Source organism: Gallus gallus, chromosome Z (genome assembly GCF_016699485.2).
Source record: "Gallus gallus isolate bGalGal1 chromosome Z, bGalGal1.mat.broiler.GRCg7b, whole genome shotgun sequence".
NCBI classification, from domain to species: Eukaryota; Metazoa; Chordata; class Aves; order Galliformes; family Phasianidae; genus Gallus; species Gallus gallus.
Window position 1 is genome coordinate 57580084 of NC_052572.1, and position 23163 is coordinate 57603246.

A 23163-nucleotide genomic window follows, 5' to 3' on the forward strand; every position below is an offset into this window, starting at 1 on the left:
CATGCAGCGCCCATTCTTCTCCTCACCCGGTGTTTATCACAGTAATCACAATGACAGTTTTGCTATTCAAATGTATTCCATGCAGTTTGTTTCCTTACCAACACATTGATTCCACTGGTAATGCTGAATATACCCTTGTGGGCATCCACATCTGTATCCACCTAGGATGTTTTGACAGCCATGCTGGCATCTGTGATTTCCATCACATTCATCCACATCTTTGCATTTGGGAGAGAAGTAGAACATGAAATAATTACATCAAGATATATGTTGTAAAATACTTTACTCATTTTGAAGATAAGTCAAACACCAGTATTTGACATAAGAATTCTGTTCTAAGCTGTTGAGGTTGTCTGTTTGGAAAGCCTGATGCTCAATTCACATAGAGTTCTTCCTATCAATCAGTAATCAAATGGTTTTTGAACCTATACATGACTCAGATTCGGAAAGACTATTCCGTGTAATTACACATAATGTTGCTTTGATGTTATGTTTAGAACACAATTGGAATTGGACTTCAGATTTCAAACCAGCTCTGCAGGACTGAACCTTAAGTTTCCTAAAACACGCTGAACTGTTCGAATGTGAGGAACACAGCAAATTTGGCTGTAGTGCAGTTGTTCACCTTAGCAATTAAAAAGAAAAAGCCATCCAAAAAGCCTGTGATCAATATGTAAATAAAGGAGACAGCCACAAATAAAACTGAAATGTAAAGACGTGACAATCTGAAATACAGTCTGCTATAAGAATATAATAAGCCATTGTAAGTAGACAATTGTGTCAGGTACAGCTTGCAATGCCAGTAAAAAATAATAATAATAAAAAAATGATACTGCAAATACTAAGTTACACTCCAATTGTCTACAGCTGTCCACAAATTCCATGGAATTGGGATGTCCCTAAACCTGAAGTCCAGAAAACCACACTGCCAGGCTGTGCCTTCGTCAGTAAATGCACATATAGCAGTTCTGATGGTCCAGTTAGTTACATATGTCGTGAATGCTTTGGTACATGTAATCTAGTGTTTTGTTTCATGCCTACTGGGTAAAGTAAGCAAGAACAAAGTAAACTGACAGATGACAATGTTTTCTACAACTTTTAGCTGGGCATATGCTGTACTTTTATTGTAGAGATACACTCCAAATATCAATTCCTATTTTAAATACTTTCATCAAAGCAACTGACATTTTGACGTGTCATAAATTTGTGCACCTCTTCCTTTTTTCTCTTTGTTCACTATCTGAGACTCACTAAAGACACTGGAACTCTGGAATCCAGATTTCTCACCTGGGGCTCCTTTTTGGACCAAGAGAGAAAGACTAAGCTATAGAAGAAGACATGTAGGGATTTTAGAACCTGATATCAGATACCTTCAGGAAGATGATTACAATTAGGAAAAAAAAATGATAGAGATTCATATCAGAGTAGGTGGAAATGGAAAAAAATAATAGATTTTTGATGCATAAGCCTTATGTGAAGGTGATCACACTCTGAAAAGAGTTGTTTGAGAATCTAACTAAGTAGCCTTTTTTAATTCTAGCTTGTTTGAGAAAGAATCAGGCAGTACATTCTTACATTTATGTTTTAAATACCTCAAATACATTCCTATTTATTATTGCTACATACTACTACTCTGTCTGCTGCTCTGTTTTATGAATGTGATTATCTTTGACATCATAGGACCAACTATACACAGAGGTATAGATTTGCACCATAAAAATAAATTGACCTTCGCAGTTTAATCCAGTAGAATCCAGAGAAAATCCCCTTTGGCATTCACAGGTAAAACTTCCAGGAGTGTTTTGGCAAATTCCTTTTGATCCACAGAGTGATGGCTGAGAACCACATTCATTGTTGTCTTAAAAATAGAGAGCATAGAGAAAAAGATAGTACCCCTTGAGATGTTATGCATGTTCATAAAACACTTTTTTAGAGGCTGAAAACCACAGAGATGCAAAAATTGATTTTAAGGATACTGCTTTTCATATTCAAATTTCAGATGATCTGATGACTCATGCAGAGCTATAAGTACTTAATAAATTGGAAGCACAGGTTATAATTCATTAATGAGTCTGGAAGTCCAAGGTATATAATTGCTGACAGAAGAAAAATGCTGCACCTCTGTATTAGCCTAACTAAAATAGTTCCAGTTGGTTAGACTCATACGCTTAAGATCTAAAGACATCTGTGTCTATTAAAGAAGAAAAGGCAGTTTGTTTTTCTTTTAACTACATTTTAAATCAGATTTTAATACTTTACTCTTTTGTGTCCATGTGGTTATACTTAGAATATAATAACATGTATTAAAGAGATATAACTATTTACTAGGCAAGAAAATACAGTTGGTGGGTACCCTTTCTTTTTTCTTTAGCTGTAATTGCTGCTTTTCAAGACTGGCTTTCTGGACTGCTGATATTATTGCTTCAAATTAACACTTTATACATTGAAAAATTCATGGATAAAAATTGAGAATGTTCCTTTTAGAGAATAACTGATGCAAGAAAATTTCTGTTTTTCTTACCAATACAAGCTGTGTGATGTTGAGTAAAACCAGGTGGACATTTGCATGTGAAGCCTCCAAGGGTGTTGACACAGAGAAACTGACAATTGTGTTGTTTAGTTTGACATTCATCAAGATCTGAAAGTAAGAGAAGTTGTTATCTTATGAAAAGCCAACACAAAAGAGGTACACTTAGTCTAACTTGAAAAAATAATCACACTTCAAAATTATTTCATTTCCAATTAAAGTGCAATAAAATTTAAATTACTGTGTTTAACTTCCCTTACCTTTACACGTCTTCCCATCTTCCTGAAGGATGTAGCCTCGGGGACATGAGCATTGATAGCTCCCTTCTGAATTCTTGCAGATAAAATTGCATGGTTTAGGAGACTGCGAGCATTCATCCAGATCTAAAGAGAGAAACTGTTAAATATTTCTTGTACTGTTTTGTTGGAAAGATGTGTCCTGAATAGTACTTTATTTAATAGAAAATTGTAGAAAACGCATCCAATTTACATTTTTGCAGGGTTTTCATTTCTTTCCCCATTGTCACTGTGGAGTCTCTGTGGAGTTGCCACTACAGTGGCAGAGTTAAAAATCACAGTGACAGTGACATTAATATTAATAATATTAATATGACATTAATGTTTACAGACAAAGGATTCGTTTTCAGGCATACTATGGTATACTTATATGAGTTAACCATCAGGAAAATGAACCAGTAAGTTCCTCTGTTAGTCAAAATGGTTATACAGCTGGAACATATTTCAGTGTTCATTCTACTGCAGAAATACTGCCAACATAGCTTGTTTCTCCATTTTGCAAAATTAAATATAAAACCAGAAAGGCATATTAGGAAGACAAATAAAGAAAAGAGGAAAGAGATAAAGAGATAAAAACCACTTTGAGACATATAGGCTTACAAAGGGTGACTGAGAATTGCACTGTGTAATGATGATCAATTATTAAAAAAAAATATTAGAATTAAGATGCTGAATCTTACCCACACAAGATGTGCTGCTTATGTCAGTTGTATAGCCAACTTTGCAAAAGCAGCGGAATGAGCCCATAGTGTTGATACATTGTCCATGTCTACAAAGGTTTGGCATGACCTTACATTCATCAATATCTGTAAAGAAAATATTAAATATGTAATCTTTTAAAAAATAAGTATTAGCTTTGAATTTGACATCTGCCAGTAACTCTTCCTTCTGAATAAAAAATACAAAGAAAAAGAGCTGGTTTTACCAATGGCCTTCTTGGCATTGGTTAGGCTGCACTTGGAGTACTGTGTCCAGTGCTGGGCTCCCCCCCATACAGGACAGACATGGATATACTGGAAAGAGTTCAGAGGAGGCCCACCAAGATGATAGAGTAACTAGCACACCTCTCCTACAAAGAAAGCCTGAGAGAGCTGGGATGTCCACCCCAGAGAAGAGGAGGCTCATGGGAGACCTTATAAATGTCTGTAAGGACCTGAAGGGAGGGTGCAAAGAATGAAGCCAGGCTCTTATTAGTAGTGCCCAATACCAGGACAGGAGGCAGTGGGCACAAATGGGAGCACAGGAATTTCCCTCTGAATAGCAAGAAGCACTTCTGTGCTGTGCTAGTGACGGAGCACTGTCAAAGACTGCCTGGAGGGGCTGGGAATCTCCTCCTTGGAGATCTTCCAGAGCCACCTAGATGTGGTCCAGGGCACCTTGCTCTGGGTGTCCCTGCTGGAGCACAGGTTGGGCCTGATGGACCCAGAGGTCCTTTCCAAACCTAACCATTCTGTGATTCTGCACAGTGCCATGGAAATGTTATTGGGAAGGGGAAAGAAATGCTCTCTTTTTCAGTTTTTCTGCAGTTCCTCCTCATCATGCTTCTGATGGCAACTTTACCCTTTCTTTGTCTTTCAAAATGGGCCTGAACACACAGGCAAGCGTTCTTGAAACTTTCACTATCATTTTCTGCAGAAAAATTTCCTGCTATTTCATTGTGTAATCTGATTCCAGTTTTGTTCAATCAGAAAAAAAAAAAAAAACAACCTATGTGCAGAGGTGAATTTTGTTATGACCAGTAAGATTTTTGTTTTTCACCACAACTTAAAGATTTATGTAAGTCTTCCTTGTGTAAATAGCAACTACAAAGCATTCAGTGAAACAGCTGTTAGAGTAACTGCTGTTGCCTTTTGCCTTATGTGTAAAAATTCCCAGCATTCAAAAGCTTTGGGTCCATTTCTTGCTTTTAGTTACTGGTTGATCCTTCCTTAAATCTCAACCCTGAAAATTATGCACAGCTGTAAGTATTTCTAGCGCAGCTACTGTTTAAAGATGTTTTTAATTTCTGGTCATGCAGCAGCATTTGAAAAATCAAACTCTGTTTTTTCAGAGGAAATTCTTCGAAGTAGCTTCAAAGGGAATACTGCATTTTCTTAAGAATGTGAGTGAATTCCTTTAACATTTTCTACCTCCTTTCATCTCTGCAAATACCTCTTCCATCTGTAGTATATCCTGGTCCATGTGGACAGAGTTTCTTGTATTGGGTGGTTCCAGGAAGTGGGCAGAGCTCACACTGGTTACCCCAGCCCCGGCCTCCATCACAGCAGCACTCAGACTTAGTGACAAGATTCCGGCTGCTTGAGGCCATCTGACACATTGTCTGTAGAACTTCAGCAAAACAAAAGCCTTGGCGGTTATCTGTAAGGAAAAAATGGGGATATCAAGAAAGAGTAGGAGCTAAACATTTGAACCATTAAGCATCTGATGTATTATTCTGGCTCTCTGTCAACTCATGCAAGCAGTAAATTATTAGCAACAACACTGTGAAGTCTGTTCTGACATAGCCTTTCAAAAACTTGTCATGTCTTCTGAACATCTGTTGTGATTCCAAGTTTATTCCAGACATCCTTGAAGTTCAATACCTGTATGACTTGGTATGAATTGTACTTCTAGGAAGGATATGGCCTGAAGCATAGCTGGCAAACTTGCTTGATACTAAAACAAGTTGGAAACCAAACTAAGTTCCCATTTAAGCTACCTATGTTTGGCATGTATTTAATAGATTTTCTCAGAATTGGGGTTCTTAGGGTTGGGCTATTGTTTTTGTTTTGTTGGCCAAACTAGCACACTGGATCATATGCAGCTTGATATAATTTACATGACAAAATTCAGAGCACTTATGAGTCTCTATGCAATTTGCTCGTCTTTTTTTAGTGGCACTCCTAGTTTGAAGGTTGGAAAAACAGATTTATATAACCATACTGTTTATCTCCTCTTCTTAATAAATTTTTCCTTTATTTTCAAATGTTTTGATTAGTACCGGTCTATCACAAAAGATGAATAAAACTACTCAATCATTCCCTCCTGCCATTTGCTTCAAACAGGCATCTGAAGAGAGTTCCCAGCTTCCAGTTGTCATGGAAATTCTAAATTTTGCAGTGACAATACTTCTAAATAGGTTATGTCCTTGTCTAATATGTTAATTAAAATGGAAATACATATCAAGTGCAGTCTGACAGATGCTAATGTTTCTAAAGGAAAGATAGTTTTTTTGTTTGTTTGTTTGTTTTTGTCTTAAAGCTTAAAGGTAAATTCTTTCATGTCTCTGAAACTGTACAATTCTGAACACCACGCCAACCTTCTGGTTTACAAGCATAGGAATATAATCTGTAGATTTCTTACATGAATCAGGTGAAATATGATCTCTGCCTTTAAATGAAAGCTGCTTTGTGTTCATAAGATAAAGCTGTCCTCATGGAAAATGCTACTTGTGTGAGATATCATGTTTGCTGGGGGAATTTGCAGGACTCTGCAGATTTCTGTTCCTGTAGATAGGTATTTTGTGTAGGTTTTTAAGCACTGTGTACCTTAAAATAATATAATGCTTTGTCCCTGTTTCAAGATGGAATACATTTTAATGTGAGCAGAATATATTTTAAATGGTATACACTACGATTCAATGTTTGTGCTTTAATTCTGAAGGTATAGTTTACTTCTGTCAGTCTCCTTTTTCAGTCATGTCTCATCTGGACAGCATTAAAGAAAGAACAGTAACAAGCAAACTAACCCAAAGCATAATTTTCAAAAAATAATGCACGTATATATGTATATATGCATAAAAAATATAAGAAAGCAATAATGAAAGCAGGATATTTCCTTGCCAGTAATGACTGGCTGAAGTTAACAGCCCGCAGCAGCCTTTTTCCATCTGGTCCTAATCCTTAGGAAATACCCTGTACTTCGAATATTATTGCTTTGCCATGAAGTCAGCACACGACTACTGGCAATTTACAGGCAGCTGGTTGTACAGCATATACATACTTCAGTATTTTAATTGAATCTAAGTATTTTAATGCAAATGTCCTTTATGTACTCATACATACTTCCGCAGTTCCACATGCCGGTGTTGTATAACACTTTGAATAATCTACACTTCAACACTGATCATGAAAATGTTAAGATTCTGCAGATCTGTTTGATTTTTAAAAACAGAACAAGTAATTTTACAGTGCAAATGACAAGCCTGAGCATACCGATCAAGAATAGGGTTGATGAATATTACATCATTCATCGATATTTAATGTGCAGGCATGCCTCAATAACTTTTAAATATATTCTGCTATGAAATTCTCATATTTTTTTATTCATATTCATGGTCTCCATTAACAATATAGAATATTCTGGCTGAAATACTGTGGTGATTAAAATAATGATCTCATCATGGAACCATTTTAGTTTGCTATGCAGTACAGTTTGTAATCTATCTGAGGTAACTAAATCCTGCTTCTTTAAAAGTAAGTAATTTGTCTGGATAGCAGCATGTTTATGCAGTTTGGAATTTAAATGTAAGGCCCCTGATAGCTCAGTTCAGCCCACATTCTCACGATACTCCCCATCCTGTCATTATTTAATATTTCATCATTTAATATGACTTCATTGCATTAATTAATTAGGAACATAATTTAATTTCTTCACTTAAGAGCAGCAGCTGTTAGGTACTCAGAAACCTAATTTAAACTCCACATCCTTAATTGCTTTTATACTCTTTGACATAAGGTGGAAGGTATGTGAAAATGGCACTTACCAAGACACTCAATGCCTGATGGGCTTGACAGGAATCCTTCATTACATTCACATCGGTAGCTCCCAATAACATTCATGCAACGACCATTTTCACAGATACCTGGCTTGGTACGGCATTCATTTTCATCTTTACAAAAATACCAAATGCAAGTTATTGTTAAAAGAAAACATGTCAGATCTGCAGAATGCATTCAGCATTTTGCATAACATTTGCAAGAAGTAGAAAAATCAACAACTGAACAAGCAGAAGGAAGACCTCTTATTCCATGCCTTGTATTCTGCATCTAGGATGAAGGCTCTACTCCTGTTCTCTGCGTACATAGTGAACAGAGATTTTGAACTATGGTAGGATCCAAATCTCTTGCTCTCTGTGGCTTTTATATATAAAACCTAACAGTTACATGAAAATTTCATAGTTCTAATTCTTTAAGGAACTGCCACATTATTTATAGACAGTATTGTGGTTGAAGGAAATATAACTTACTATTTACAATAATTTTCCTTCTTACTTACCAGATAAGGTCACTTTCGTCTGGCTACTTAGTGCTTTAAATTTAACAAGTGTCTGAAAACTTCCTGACTTTTCTGGACAAGTAAAGAAACAAAAACAAAGTTTTTCTTCTAAAACAATTCCTAATCCTTTAGTACTACTTTCAGATAAGGCTCAAGTCCTGAAAATACAAAGTAAGTTTAAGATGTTGGATGCTAACAGATATCTTAAGCGTCTTCATAAACTGCTATTTTCAAGTTCATTAAACACACATACAGAGAATAGTTTGCTTGTTGGAATTGCATCAGAGGTCTTCTTTCTTTTCTATGCTTTACCTGTACAGCCTTCTCCATCAGGTCTCCGCGTCATTCCAGGAGGACAAATGCACATGAAGGTACCAATCAAATTTTTGCACATCATGCCTCTTGATTCACAGTCATGGAGACCTTCAGCACATTCATCTAGATCTGGAAAAATACATATATTTTGTGTTTGAAGATCTTTGCAAGAGCTTCAGTTACTGAAGACAACAAGCACTTTCTCAAGAAAAATAACATCTAGACTTTCCTGGCAGACAAGTACTGAAAAAAATCTGAGAGCCATGCTTAACTGCAGTTATAGAAATAATCTTTGTGAGTTGTTAAAGGATGAACTTCACCATCTTGATGTTCTTGTCTTTACATCCCACAGCATGAATACACAAAGCACTACATACTGGTCTTACGTAAATTTTGTCTTACTTAAGTTTCTAAAGAGAAAATAATCGTCTGCTTTTTGCTGCATTTCACTGAGAATAAATGTGAGATGCACTGAAATATTTGGAATACTCTTCCGCTGACACAAGGTGATGGAAGGTGTGGAGAAGTTTACATTTCAGTCATTACCTTTGCACATTTTTTGGTCGTCTCTCAGTTCATAGCCAACTGGACAGGTGCATTCATAGAACCCGTAAGTATTGATACATCGAAAAGCACACAGCAAGGGGTTCTGAGCACACTCATTTATATCTGAAGAGAAAGGAACAAAAACATCATTTTCCATTAAGTTTTAAAACAATCAGCTGGAAGTTTTTATACTTGTACTCCTATTGTCACCTAAAACTGTCACAACTCTAACACAATTTTTAAAACAGAAAGTTGTGGATGTTTGGTTTTGAGTAGGTAGAGGAACCTGAATGAAACCCTGCATAAAAACACTGACACCATTAAGATGGAGTTACTTAAACTTGGAATGACTTAGATTCTCATTAAATGAAATTTAATGACGAGAGATGTCATGACGAGAATATGAATTCTTGCTTTGGAAAGCAAACTAACTGATTCAGAAATGATTCATGAAAAAAAAAATTAAGAAGGATCCTGTTAAGGAACTGATGAAAACAGAATGGTTGTTCACAAATTCGATACTATGAAAAATAAGAGGTATTTATTGAAGCTAACAGAGGATTGGCCCAAAATAGATGAAAGAAAACATTTTTCTAAGTTGTGAGAGTGGTGAACTTCTGCATCTTGCTGCCACAGGAGGCTGTGGATGTAGGTGTTACCAGTAGGTTCAAGACTGTGCTGCCCAGATACTTGGATAACAAATCCATAAATGGATACTGAACCCACTCTTCAGGGAAACATTCTCCTGTATAAATCATATTTTCCCTAGATCCACTATTATTGAGAGGAATGAGCTGCTGAAAGTTGTTAGTTATGCTTGTATGCTGTTCTGAATTAACACTTCAGAACAGTGGGAGATGAAAAAAAAAGACTAGACGGACCAGTGCTCTGATTCAGTTTACTAGATCCAATGCAATTCACTTCTTACTGTGATTGTGATAAGTGGGACAGTTCGTAACTGAGCCGCCTTATGAAAAATGCTCTGCAAATTGATGCACTTTTGCACCGGTTTGCTCTATTTTTTGTGAGGTTATCATGGTGGCCTGACTGTTATCATTTATTTTGCTCTCCCTCAAACAACTTAATAAAAAAACAAAGACTGATACAACATGTGATTTCAAAAGCCCTGTGACAAACCAAAAGTACCGATCAAATCAATTTATTATGTACCCAGTGCAATATCTGAAGCAGAGAAACTTTTTTCCTCCTGCTTTTTACAGAACAAAATGCCCGTCAAGTAAAGCAATTTGATGTACAGAAATCAAAGGAAAAATGTAGAAGACAAATTACCTTCACAATTCATCATTGGGCCTGGCTCAAATCCTTCATGACAGTTGCATTCAAAGCTGCCAATCACATTAGTGCATGTACCATTTCCACATGGGTTGCCAATTGAACATTCATCAGTATCTGTACATAACAAATGAGGGAATGTAAGCTGAAGAGAACTGGGACACATTTTTAATTGTGTTTTAAATTAAATCTTATAATTCTTAGCATTTATGAAAGAGGGACACACCGATACAATGTACTCCAGTGAAATCTAAGTTGTATCCCATTGGGCACTCGCAGCGGAAGGACCCATCAGTGTTGATGCAGTGACCATTTGAGCAAATCCCTGGGCTTTCAAGGCATTCGTTAACATCTAAAAAGTAGGAAGATATTAACAACCACTTATTAGCTGGTATGTTCTTTATCAAATCTTAATAAAGCATTTTTAAAACACGAAATGCCCTGTTCTGTTGGTCTCTCTCCATATAATTTCAAAGGTAATCTATCTTATAACGATCCACATATACTAAAAGTTAGGCTCTTCTCACTCGTGGGCCATGGGAAGTAAGCCATCACAAAGTGCAAAATCAAGTCTAGCTTTGAGTATAAATATATATATATTTTCAATTAAGAGGGAAAAGAATACCTACCTTCACGTGTATCATCAATTCCAGGAATAGTCCCATGACCATATGGGCAGAGGTCCTGAAAAGCAACTGTGGAGGTAGATATTTTTAAATAGAGAGCAATTGAGAAAGAGAACCATGATAAATAGCTAAACCTATCTAAAATCAGACATCTATACCACATTTTTCAGAACTCAACTGTTTATATCACAGCCCTCATGCTATATTTGCCAGATGCAAAAGCGACACCATCTCTAAGGCAGGATAGCAGTACTGAAACATGCTGAGCTTCCAAACGCATGTGGTGTATTTTCCTTTCTGTACTTGAACTTGGGAGAAAAAAAAAATAACCAAAAGTGCTGATTACTTCAGGCATCCTCAGCATTGTCCCATTTTAGACATCCACTTTCCTAAAGCAGATTAGATCCATGAGGACATATCTAAGATCTGTGATTCTATAAGATTAAAAGCTACTAATTCACTTCTCATTTGAGCCAAAACAGTAACTAAGGTGTTTTTTCTTTAGTATCTTCTATTTGATCTTATTGCTTTAGTTTACTTCCTAATGATTCTACTAAAGGTCATAAGAGAGAACGCTAAACACATCTCTCTTTCTAACGATCAAAAAGACGCAAAGCAAATGTACTGTTTTTCTCCCACCTAAAAATCTTTATTTGAATCTTGAATGTGTTACCTTCTTCTTCCTTTGGGCAAAGCTCACAAGGGTCACCCCATCCTTCTCCTGGCATTTTACTGCAGCAACACTTTGCCTTTGTGGTATTGAAAGCCTTTGGGACAGAGCACTTCCCATTCTCAAAATTAGTGAAACAGAAGCTCTGGCGGGTATCTAAAAAATAAATAAACAAATAAATACCATTTTATGGTATTTAAGAGCTAGAAGCTCTTAACTGGTTAAAAAATGCATATCTAGCTCAAGAAGAAATCATGTCAAGATTGTATTTTCCTATTGTTTTGAAAGCACCTTCCAGCACTCCTAATGTCACAGTTTGGGAGGGGCCTCTGGAGGTCCCCTTTTGAGCTTTTTCACAGAGTACTTGTTCCCTGTTAGAATCAGCTTTTACACTTTAATCCTTAAACTTACCAAAACATCTCCGTCCATTATCAGACAACACAAAACCTGTAGGACAAATGCACTGGAAACCTCCTGGAGTGTTTGTACAAGAGCCAAAGAGACAGATGTTGGGATCCTCATTGCACTCATTAATATCTGCAAAATTTATGAGAAAACATTCAAAATAATCCTATCAGCCATGAATTCATTTTAAAAGATTATTCATTCATTTAACTTCAACCAGAGGTACTCCTTCAATAAAGCAACCAAGAGATAAAGCAGCTCGGAGGCCCAACTCACTCTTTCAGAGTAGAGTGTTTCACTGGCATTCCCTTTCCTCTGCAAATATTAGATTTTTTTTGTCATATTTTTAGTATAAACTTTAAATAAATGCTTTCAGACTGAAAGGAGGAGGAGATAGAGTTATACAAAAAATATTTTCCAATCAACATACAACATCCAAACACGAATTTTTAGAAATTCTCTTTCTTGGGGATTTTTTGTAATAAAAGGCATTTTTTCCAAATTGACTGACTGACCCTTGAACTGAAACTATAGACAGAGGGAGAACTATAAAACACAGATTTATATCTACCATTTTTTTTTTAATTGAATAACTTAGAAAATATAACTAAGGCTACCCAAGCATTTTTTTTTAATAAGTCTGATTTTATTTTAAATCATAAAAAAACTTAAAGCAAAGTAAAGGAGTATTTAGTATAAATACCAAATATCTGTAAAACTGCACAGTTGAAATAGTAACAGGCTGCTGTATAGATAGACAAAGAGTAGGAAAAGTAATACATTCACATACATTTGTATTTATCAGATAAGGCAACAATGGAAAATCACTCCTTTGCATAGGAAAAGTGGAATGTGGGGAGAATACAAGTAGAGACAGGTCCTCTTGAAGTTATGTCTGAAAACCGCCCCCTATGGTCCCCAGTCAGAATATGAATAAGCACACTGTAGCATGTGATCAGACTCCACAGTTACTTTCCATGGACAGACTCCTCCCATGTGAAGTGTTTTGAGTTAGCTCAGATACGTGGCAGAACAAATATGTATTTGGCAACCACTGATTTTGTGAAAAAAAATATCAAAACCTTTGTCAGGATATTCAAATGGTCATAAACAGTGATATTCCAGGAAAATCAAAGGCTTTCATTTTAAATTATTGATTTTTACAACCACAGGTGATTTGAATTTATCTCAAACACAACAGCTAATGTGGGAACAGCAGCTAACAAAAGAAACCATAAAGTTGGCAGGAAAACTAAGCATTTCGGTATGATACAATAGAATGAGAAAGCTCTGGGACTTAGAAAATATATCCTCCTGTACATAACAAAAATTCAAAAAAGTTCCTTTTGTTCAGTCTTTGTTCCTGCACTCACAATGTTAGGTTAATATAAGACTAATTATTAAGTTTTTTCTTCATTTTATACAAGCTGCTTGTTTATAATTGAGTGTTGTTTCAATGAGAGTGTCTGGGGATGTCACACCAGCTAATCTCAGTAATTTAAGCTGAGAATTGATCTTTTTTATGTAGCCACAGTGGAGACAGCTGCTAATGCTTGTCCACTGACTATTCAGGAACCAAAGGTTCTTTAATTTGCTCCTGAAAATCATTTGCATGCACCCTTCTTGCAAAGTGCCTTGCATAGTATATTTAAATGGTAAATTCATTCACAGCAGTTCTGATAAAAACTGAGTTGTAACTTGAATTTCTTTCTCATCCTCATACACCAAACCTTAACTCACTATGTAGCACTTAGCTTCTGAATTATGTTCAGATAAGACTCCTATGAACAAACAGGAACATGCAAGTTAATGGAAGTTCTGTTCTACTCTCTCCCTGTGAACCTCAGTACTTGAAAGACAGTATATAAAACACGAAATCTGAAAAGAATTGTTAGAATGAGTCAATTTAGGCAATTGTTGCCTTAAACTCCAACATTTTATCAAGATTTTTAAATTCATCACTCTGCTGTGAAGTCACAAGCTTCTGTCATGAACTGACTGTTGGTAATAACCTCTTTTGTAAACTTAACATAAATCCAGTACATGCGTTGGTGTGTTTTATCTACAGTTGAAAAATGTGGGTTTGTGAAATACTGAACATTGTTTTATTTTTGAGAAGTAACACTTAGCAACGTTCAGTTTGCATTAATAGAGAAATTAACATTTCAAAATATAGTACAGTACAGCACAAGATGATATCTTGTCTTCTCTTAAATATCTTCCTGTAGACTTACACTATTTATTCCCTGTCCCCATGATTTGAAGTAGGATAAAATTCACAATCACCAGGGTGTACAACTACTGTGCACCCACTGAGAACCAGATACTTTTTCTAATTTTTAAATTGTTTAGAAGCAACAATTACAACTTGCCTTACCAATACAACTTTCACTCTTCACTTCATATCCTGGTGGACAGATGCATCTGAATGATCCTTCCAAATTTTGACAGGTACCAGGGGAGCATGAACCGGGCAGTGCCACACACTCATTAGTATCTTGAGAGCAGATGGTATCAGGAAAGATTTAGAATCATGTAATTCTTATGACATTGTTCTTGCATTACAAAATAGTGTTACTCATTAAAAAGATGGCAGCATATTTCTCTATTTTTCTTCTTTTTAGGCATTTAAGTGTACCAAGATCAATTATTCCAAAACTCAGTTACTTCTATTGAGTTATGCTGAAGTCTTGAAGTACATACATACTTCACAATGAAGTTACTTTTTTTATTCTTATATATTCAGTTCTATTTTTTCATCTCAGCAGTACTGTAACATCTCATTGTGGTAACATACGTACCAATGCAATTCTTGCCATCTAGAGTAAGTTCATATCCTTCATTACATAAACATTTGAAGGAACCAATTTCATTGAAACAACGGCCATTTCTGCACACCTGACCAAAGAAGGAACTGCACTCATCAATATCTGTAAAAAACAAAGCAAAACCCCATAAGCAAGAGCTGAGTCTCTCATTAAAATGTATAAGCAGGTGCAGAATAAACAGTATGTTATGAACAAACTCAAGTAGCAATACATCTGTATATTTCCATGGAAAAGGCAAATACTGCAGCAGCAAAAGAACAGTTGACAGATGGAAAATAACTCTCACCAAGTGCTTCAAGATATATGTTCTATTTAAACAGTACTTTTTTTTTCTTCTTTTTTTTTTTTGGTAGGGTATTATACTTTTTAAACTTGTAGCATTACCTCAGCTACCACATCTGGAGACAGTTCATTACTGCCAAGTGACTGTATTATACTAACTCCAGACATAGAAAAGGTTACATGGGGTGTTCTGGACTTTCTCTGTATTTTATATGCACTCAAGTAGATATGCAAACTGAAAGGAACACTTACAGTGTACATTACTTCACATATAGTAATGTATTACAGATGAGTATTACAGAGGAAAAAGTGTAAGAAGAAAGGAAAATCAAGGAGATTGGGTTAGTATCATGCTGGTAGAACAACTTACCCCTCACTCTCATAAAATATTTTAATTTGAATGATGAAGACTAACATCAGTTTTACTAAGGAGGTTTCTAGTTGTCTTCAAAAATGTAAAATAACAGCTCCTGAACAAGATGTGCCCTCTGCTTCATCCCCTAAATTTGTGCCTGGTCACTAGCTTATTCCACAGTGCACTTCTTGTATGTTACAGTTTCATAAGCGCAAATATCTTCGGAGTATTACAGTGCAATGGGCTTAAATTGCCTTTGAATGACTGTGATAGCTTGGAAGAAAGCCCCGGGGCTCTCCAGACCGTCAAGAAACATGCTCACAAAAGCCAAGTCTCAGAGTCAGCTTGGGCTCCTCAGCCTCCTTGAAGGCACAGCCTGGCAGAGAGGCACTGGATGCTCCTGGCAGTGTCCTGTGGCAGCTTTTACTGCCACTGTGAAGAACCTCCTTGGAATAAATACCATTCTTTGGCTGCAGTCTCTTATTTCTAGAACAATTTTTGAATTTTCTCTTTCCTGGACAAGCAAAGGATTTAAAATATTTTTAAGATGTTTTAGTTCTCTCCTGAACCACAAAGGAACCAGAAGACTTTGTTTTGCTTTCTTCTGTAGCTGGAAGGAATGTGATAGCTTACTTTTTGGCTTAGGCTTTGCACCAGGCCAATCTCCTGAGTCTTAAAAAGTATATTCTTTAGCTGAGAAAGCCTATTCTTTATCATAAGTATTAAATTTGTCCAAAACCATCGATATCCTTCTGCTGTCCACTATTAAGGAATAAGAAATAGCAGTGTCTCTGAATAAGTAGAGTTCATCTCAGGAGAGTAGGAGATTTAGAAGATTAGTTGTGCTGGATTTCTTATTGCTGGTCTCTTTCCTCCTCCATACTGTGCAAAAATTTCACATAATACGGCAAAATAAAGAAATTATTTTAAATTCCTGAGGTAACGCTGGTGTTGTGATATTACTCGTACTTACTGTGAGTAGTTCTTATGGTTTTTGCCAGTAGCAAAAGATGCGTGCTATAATTGCCCAATTAATCTATTTGGGTGGAACGCTGCCTTAAAATGTCAGTGAACTGTAAGGCTGCCCCAGTGGTCTAGAGTTTCAGGGTTTACATTATCTCAAGCTGCCTAGAAATACATATTTTGAATTTTCAAAAATAATAATAATTACGAACCTCTATTCCCGCATCCAATTAACTTCCCTAGCAGTCCAAAACATCTTCAGTTTGAATTTTAATTATACAATCTCCTTGAGATATTAAGACAGCTACAATGAAAGCAAAGTTTGGATTAAATCACCTACCCATACAATCATTATTATGAGTTAATTCAAATCCTGGATAACACAGACAGTTATATGATCCAACAGTGTTTTTACACGTTCCATTTCCACATGGATGGCGTTCACATTCATCAACATCTGCAAAGAGAAACAAAAGGTGTATGCTGGAATTTGTTTTACCCAAGTATTTGTTAGTGAGATACATGAGCACACAGTGATAGTATTCTAAGCCTCAGTCTCTCCTTTCATCTCTCATATTATATTACTGATTTTTACAGCATGGTGTGCAAGCTCCTGGGTACATGTAAGACTGTAGGTACTTTACCTATGACAATTTTTCATTTGTATTCTAAAACATACTTCTACCTGGAAAGATAAAAATAAGTGCATATCTCAAAGCATTCTGTGTTTTTATTTTCCCCAGTAATAATTCTTCATTTCTTAATGTATGTTACTTATGTGAATTCAGTACAAAGGGTAGAGCATCACAGCCTTCGAAATGTCAGAAATGTAATATACATATTTTATTTTTATGCACATGAGAATTTGCTGAAAATGCTCCATATTGGAGTCTTGTAATTGTTCACAATATAGTTTGTATAAGCAAACTTATGATGCCAGTAGTACATCTAGAATTATAAAGTTTGCCTAAAAAGTCTTGGATACATCCACTCTTTAAGGCACTGAATTTAAGAATTCAGTACTTTCTGACTTCTGCTCAAGTAGTCTTTGGAGTTTCATAATGATCTGAACGTCACTTAGATTGTATTGTCTTAGGTCTTGTGGATTTTCTGAAACATTTTTATTTATTTGCAGATATATATATTTCCCGTGGGATAGTTTCCATAACCTCTACGCTCTTATCACATCACCTGTAAGCTTTTCTTTCAAGCTGTTTTTATTTTTGTGAAAATGGGGTTAACACATTTTTCAGTAACATGGAGCTACCTCTGAGAATACTGTGATTTGTACTCCAATGGCAACTTCATGTGCTTTACATTAAAAAATATATGAACAGGTTTTTTTAATGCCAATGTATTCCTTTTATACAATTAAATATACATATATCTAGACTCACTCCCTTCTCTCTCCCCCTTGTTTTTAAACCACAAAAGCTTTTTCTTTCCATACCCATGCACATAGTCTGGTCTTGAGATGCCTTAAAACCATTGTGACATATGCATTGGTAACTTCCTTGCATGTCCACACATAAACCATGACTGCAAACATTAGGAATTTCCAGACACTCATTGCGATCTATAACAAAAATATAAAACAGATGGTACACATTATTGACTTTTATTATTCATTCATTTTACACAAACATGTTCTTACAATCTGTTATTATAATTATAACCAGATTCAAAATTATCCATAACTAAATCTGAATCATAACAAAAATTCATTTTATAAGAACTTCTTGCCTATACACCTCAAGGTCAAAACTACTGCTAATATTTGGTTGATACCTCAAGAATGTTCTTTAAACATTGTACTCTGTCTTTTCTTTCCTTGCACAGAGAACCAGAGCTGTAAAATAAAAACTGTTACATAAAATACACATTAGAATATGCAAGGCAACAGAAAATGTTGCTTTTACCCTTCAAGGAAATCAAGTACAGACCCTTGATTAGGTATAAACAGATTCAGACTAGAAAAATAAACTAGGTTCTTACCAACACAGGCACCGTTGGGTGAAAGTTTAAAACCAGCAGCACATTCACAGCGGTAACTACCAGGACTGTTGATACAGTCTGCATTTCTCTGACAGAGATTGTCTCCATTACTGCACTCGTCAATATCTGAAATACCAAGTGTCAAAGTCAGAAACCACAAGATATTTATTTCTGTCTTAGTATTTGGACTGCATTGCCAGTGACATGCAAGACTGATCTCGGTAGGCTGTCTTCAACCAAGTATGAAGATGCTAACCTTCAGCTTCTTCTGCCATAAATGTGAATAAAAGGCAAAATCAATCGCATTTCATCAACAGCACTCTTTTTGGATGAAGGAAAATCCTATGAATCGAAGTCACTACACACAGAAGCAGCCATGCAATTTTAAAGGGATACATAAATCAACTAATTCTTTGTATTAAGTTCATCTGTGTCTTTGTATATGGTAAACAAAACATTTTTTTAGATGAAAAATAAGTAGCACAGTTTTTTAGCATTTTAGGGCACAAGTGTCTTCAGCAGTAGTCCCCTGAATTCCAATAAAACTCCTACTGACTTCAGGACACATAAAACTTTACTACTATATTTTACAAATACCTGATACTTGTTTACCTATAAAACCACAGATGAACAGACACAAGGAGGAAATATCAAGGGAAGCTTTTCTTTGAACAAGTGTTAAGAACAAAAATTAAATTACCTCCCCAAAACAAAAGTATTTCATTTACTTCTAACTTCTTAGGAGTCAGTGCATTACTTGACATAAAACAATGACAAATTAAGTGTATGGGCATTACGTATTAAAGACAAACATATCACAACACATTTATAATAGACTTGAACCCTACAAGAAAGCTCACAACTTGACAATTAGAGTTTCAAAAATGTGTAAATTAAATTTTCTCCTTCCCTTTAAGATAAGTATGCTTATGGGGACTAGGTAGAAAATAACATCACTTCAAATCACCTTCACAGACCAAGAGCAGGTCATTGTAGCTGAATCCAGTCGGGCATTCACAGCGGAAGCTGCCAATCTGATTGATGCAAACACCATTTGCGCAGATTCCTGGGATTTCCTTACATTCATCGATGTCTGAAATTCAGATGAGCTGGTCAGTTCTTCTGGCTTTACATACTGCACACATTCTCAATTTCACTGATCTTTACACTGAGCTGAGAGGCTGTTTTTAATCTACTTAAGTTATATACTGGACATAAATCTAAGTATATGTCCACTACGAGAAAAAATAAATTACATGACATTCAGTAAGTGATATAGAGAAATACTAAGTATTAGGCAAGATGCAGAACTGTTACCAATATGCTAATAAGTCCATCAACATTTTTGAAGGCAAAACTCTTCATCTTACCGATTAAAACTCAAACCTATGAAACAGGATGGAGGAGGAGTAGAAAAAATCACTAACAAAATGCAGGAATCGAAAAATATAAAAATCAAACCATTGTAAGTTTGCTGTCACAATGTGTCACCTTCAAGACTACAAAACAAATAATGATTTTATTTTATGAAATATTCATTTTAGTACTATATGCAGCAACCTTGTGTGTTAAGAATTGTTGGTTAAAATAAGTTTATTCAAACTTACCAACAGCTTTTCCAGTATGAATGTCAAAAGTAAAGCCTGGAATATTACCACATATGTTCTTGAATTCAGCTAGAGCAAACGAGAGAAAAATGTATTTTTAGTATTTATAGATCTCCCAATTACTTGTAGTTTTCTCAGAGCCGATATAAGCCAATTGTACTTAGAAGAAGGACCCACTGAATCCTGTACAAATTAATACAGAAAATTCAAGTTGCCAATAAACGAATGCAAATGGAGCACTAATTCATACCTCTCTTTTTGCAAATCTTCGCAGACTTTGGCACAAGAACAACTGTCTGATTTGAGCAAGCAGAGCTTCAAGTTTTGTTTTAAATAGAACTCTGTAACTTTCCTATTAAGGTTTGTTTCTGCTTTCTAGAAACCTGCAGGGAGAATCTGCAGCAACAGTTTCAGAAAGAAGGAATAAATGAAAGTTATCTGTACCTAGCCTTCTCTAGTAATACTATTGCTGTTCTTTTTTGTAAAGATTACTGCAGCTTTGTTCCACTGAACTGAGGAGCAGGATGCACACTCTACTTTGAAAAAGATGCTTCAAAAAGAGCACTGTTTCACTATGCTCACTTACAATATATGAGTATATTGTATACTCATTTTCCTAGAGCATCTTGAGAATGGGAATGGGACTGGTTAACCTTTAAAGCCACCTTCTAACTCAAACGATTCTATGGGAAATGCACACAAGTACAAAATCAATAACTGCAAGGTATTCCAGGCAAGGTGTACGGAGTTTAGTGGATTTCCAGCATCCAGAGAAAAAATCAGCTACTTGTGAACAAATATCTCTTTCTAGTCCTTATTTCTAGATATCATGGAATCTAGTAATAATTGCACAATGCAAGAAATAAACAGTTATGTCTTGAAGGAAAGTACTTCTTATAAAGCACCTATACTGATGCAAGACTTTAGAGGTAGAACAAATTTTCAAGAATAAATGGGCAACACGTTTACAATATATTAAGTTTGATCCAGGTGGAAATATAAAGAATAACTTGACTGTAACTATTTTTTGCTATGTCATTTGTAAAACACTGAGAGCACAGGTGGAAATCTATACTGAAATTCCACTTGTCTGAGGGAAGCAAAATATTTCCAGTGTGAAGACTGGAACAACTTATTCGTATGAGGAGCTTGCTTTAGGTTATGTGTTTACTAACGATAAACATCCAGCTCTTGTTTAGAAACTTGTTAGACTGTATAAACAATGAAATTCTCCAGGCAAAAAGTATCTTTCCATCCTAACCCTTTATAGCCTTCTTCATGAAAAATTCTAAGTAATGTGATAGATATTCATACCTGCAGTGTTAAGCCAAGGTAAAATTTTCTTCTAAAGAATGTGGATAACAATTTTTAAATGTCCCACTTAGCTAAAATTCAAAGTGGTTCTGAAAGGATAACATCTAGAGACTTCTAGAAGTGCTTTGTCCACTATTAATCTTGATGAGAACTCTACAGCAAGTCTGTTCTCTGACAACTACTATTCAATGAGAGTGAGCATATGAACTTAACTCTAAACCTACAATTTAGACAAATCATTACGGCATCTCTTCCAGCATCATGAGGAAAAAAGAAGACCCTTCTTTTTTTCCATAACCGATGATCTCCCATCCAGAGTGCCAATAGTTTACTTCTCTATTGGCTGTTGTCTGAATTTCTTGATTCTCTACATTTTAATGGTAGCTTTTCATTAGCTTAAAATTTTGCAAAGTTTAATCACTGGGGTTATAACTTGAATAGTTCTTGTCTTCCTGAAGCAGAATATGTATTAATTTCAGCAAATGTAGTTGATTGTTGCTCAAAATATGGTCTGTCAAGATAATCTTTTCATGATCCAACATGTGAACCTTGGCATTTTCTTCTGTCCTGCTTTGTAATGACTGTTTACTGCTTGTTGAGGTTCATCTTGCACCACAGAATGGAGAGTCTTAGAGCTCACTGTCACAGCATTTTACCATCCAGCGACTTTCTGCTCTTTCATATCAACAAGTGTAACATTTAAGTTTTTCTTTTTAACATTTATTTTCTACAGAGAGATTTATGCCATTTACTATCGTCAGTAAATCTGTGAAACATACACACTTGCTAAGAAGAGGGCCTAATGTTTATTACCCTGTCCCTATGGACGATGACAACCTATTCCTGCAATAATGCCTAACATTAGTTCTGGGACAATGAAGGAACAGCTTAGAAGGTTGTAAGCCTACTTTCCTACATATTTTACATTTTATTTAATAGAGTTCTTTCTTCTTTTTTTTTTTTTTTTTTTTTTTTTTCCAGTTTGCACTGTGTAGAAAAACAGCATGTAACACATCAGGACTGTGGCATAGTACTTTCATATAGAGTGCCAAATTAGCAATATACAAACACTCCAGAGATTTACTTTCTGCAAGCTTGCCTTTGCAACTATTTTTTAAAGACTATTTCCAAAAACCACATACTTTTTACTGTATTATTTTTCAAGGGACAAAAAGATCTAACACATAATACGGAAAAAACCCTCTGAAGTCAAGCACTTTCAAAATGATCCAACCATGAAAAAGGTTCTGCAAATACCTGGCTGCTTTGTAACACTGAAGCAGCTTTTTACACTTCTTTGGGTGGAAAAAGCTGTCACAAGAATGATAAACTCATTCAGGCCTTTACAGTAATGTTTATGATCAGTATGATGAGTAATCATAAGCAATGCAATCCTTACTACCTGAAGGCATAAGAGATCAATTGTTGTTAAGCATAAATACATGAAATGGAAAAAAAAAAATTCACAAAGAAAAAACTGGCATGTGAAATTCATTTAGAGGAACAATGCAATTCTTATCAGAGCAGAATAATGCTTTTAATGAGCTACTGAGCTCAGTCTAGCAAACTGGATAAGGTCACTGTATCTTAATCCCTGTCTGTGATGTTTAGCCCTCACCTAGATTTCAGAACAACTGATTATATCCTATAACTTCAGCTATTCAACCATTTACACTAGCAATTTGTGTTTGACTCATTACACAATTTATTTTCATAGTGAAAAGAGGGTCAGTTGTGTTTCCAAATACAGGAAAGGCACTTAAAACGGCTAACAAGGCAATACTTAAGTACTTCAGGAAACATTTTCACATCTTGCAGACTGTCTCAGTGAAATTGTTTTAGCAAAGCTTTAAAAATGGCAGAAGTTTTTGAGAACCCGTCTTAC

At 35.6% G+C, this 23163-nt stretch overlaps 1 protein-coding gene across 2 annotated transcripts in view; it reads right to left on the minus strand.

The window, feature by feature from the left end:
• The window catches only part of FBN2 (fibrillin 2), a 163879-nt gene that overhangs the window by 8046 nt on the left and 132670 nt on the right, over window positions 1–23163 (minus strand). For both annotated transcript variants that reach the window (XM_004949379.5, XM_424715.8), the window contains 21 exons: window positions 19965–20033; window positions 19325–19450; window positions 18358–18483; window positions 17813–17938; window positions 16703–16819; window positions 14736–14864; window positions 14312–14431; window positions 11941–12066; window positions 11533–11685; window positions 10863–10928; window positions 10460–10585; window positions 10231–10350; window positions 8941–9063; window positions 8392–8523; window positions 7568–7693; window positions 4975–5181; window positions 3504–3629; window positions 2788–2910; window positions 2522–2638; window positions 1730–1858; window positions 99–218 (listed from right to left, as the gene is read on the minus strand). In XM_004949379.5, the coding sequence (XP_004949436.2) occupies window positions 99–218; window positions 1730–1858; window positions 2522–2638; window positions 2788–2910; window positions 3504–3629; window positions 4975–5181; window positions 7568–7693; window positions 8392–8523; window positions 8941–9063; window positions 10231–10350; window positions 10460–10585; window positions 10863–10928; window positions 11533–11685; window positions 11941–12066; window positions 14312–14431; window positions 14736–14864; window positions 16703–16819; window positions 17813–17938; window positions 18358–18483; window positions 19325–19450; window positions 19965–20033 (2607 nt within the window). The remainder of the gene's footprint in view (window positions 1–98; window positions 219–1729; window positions 1859–2521; window positions 2639–2787; window positions 2911–3503; window positions 3630–4974; window positions 5182–7567; window positions 7694–8391; window positions 8524–8940; window positions 9064–10230; window positions 10351–10459; window positions 10586–10862; window positions 10929–11532; window positions 11686–11940; window positions 12067–14311; window positions 14432–14735; window positions 14865–16702; window positions 16820–17812; window positions 17939–18357; window positions 18484–19324; window positions 19451–19964; window positions 20034–23163) is intronic.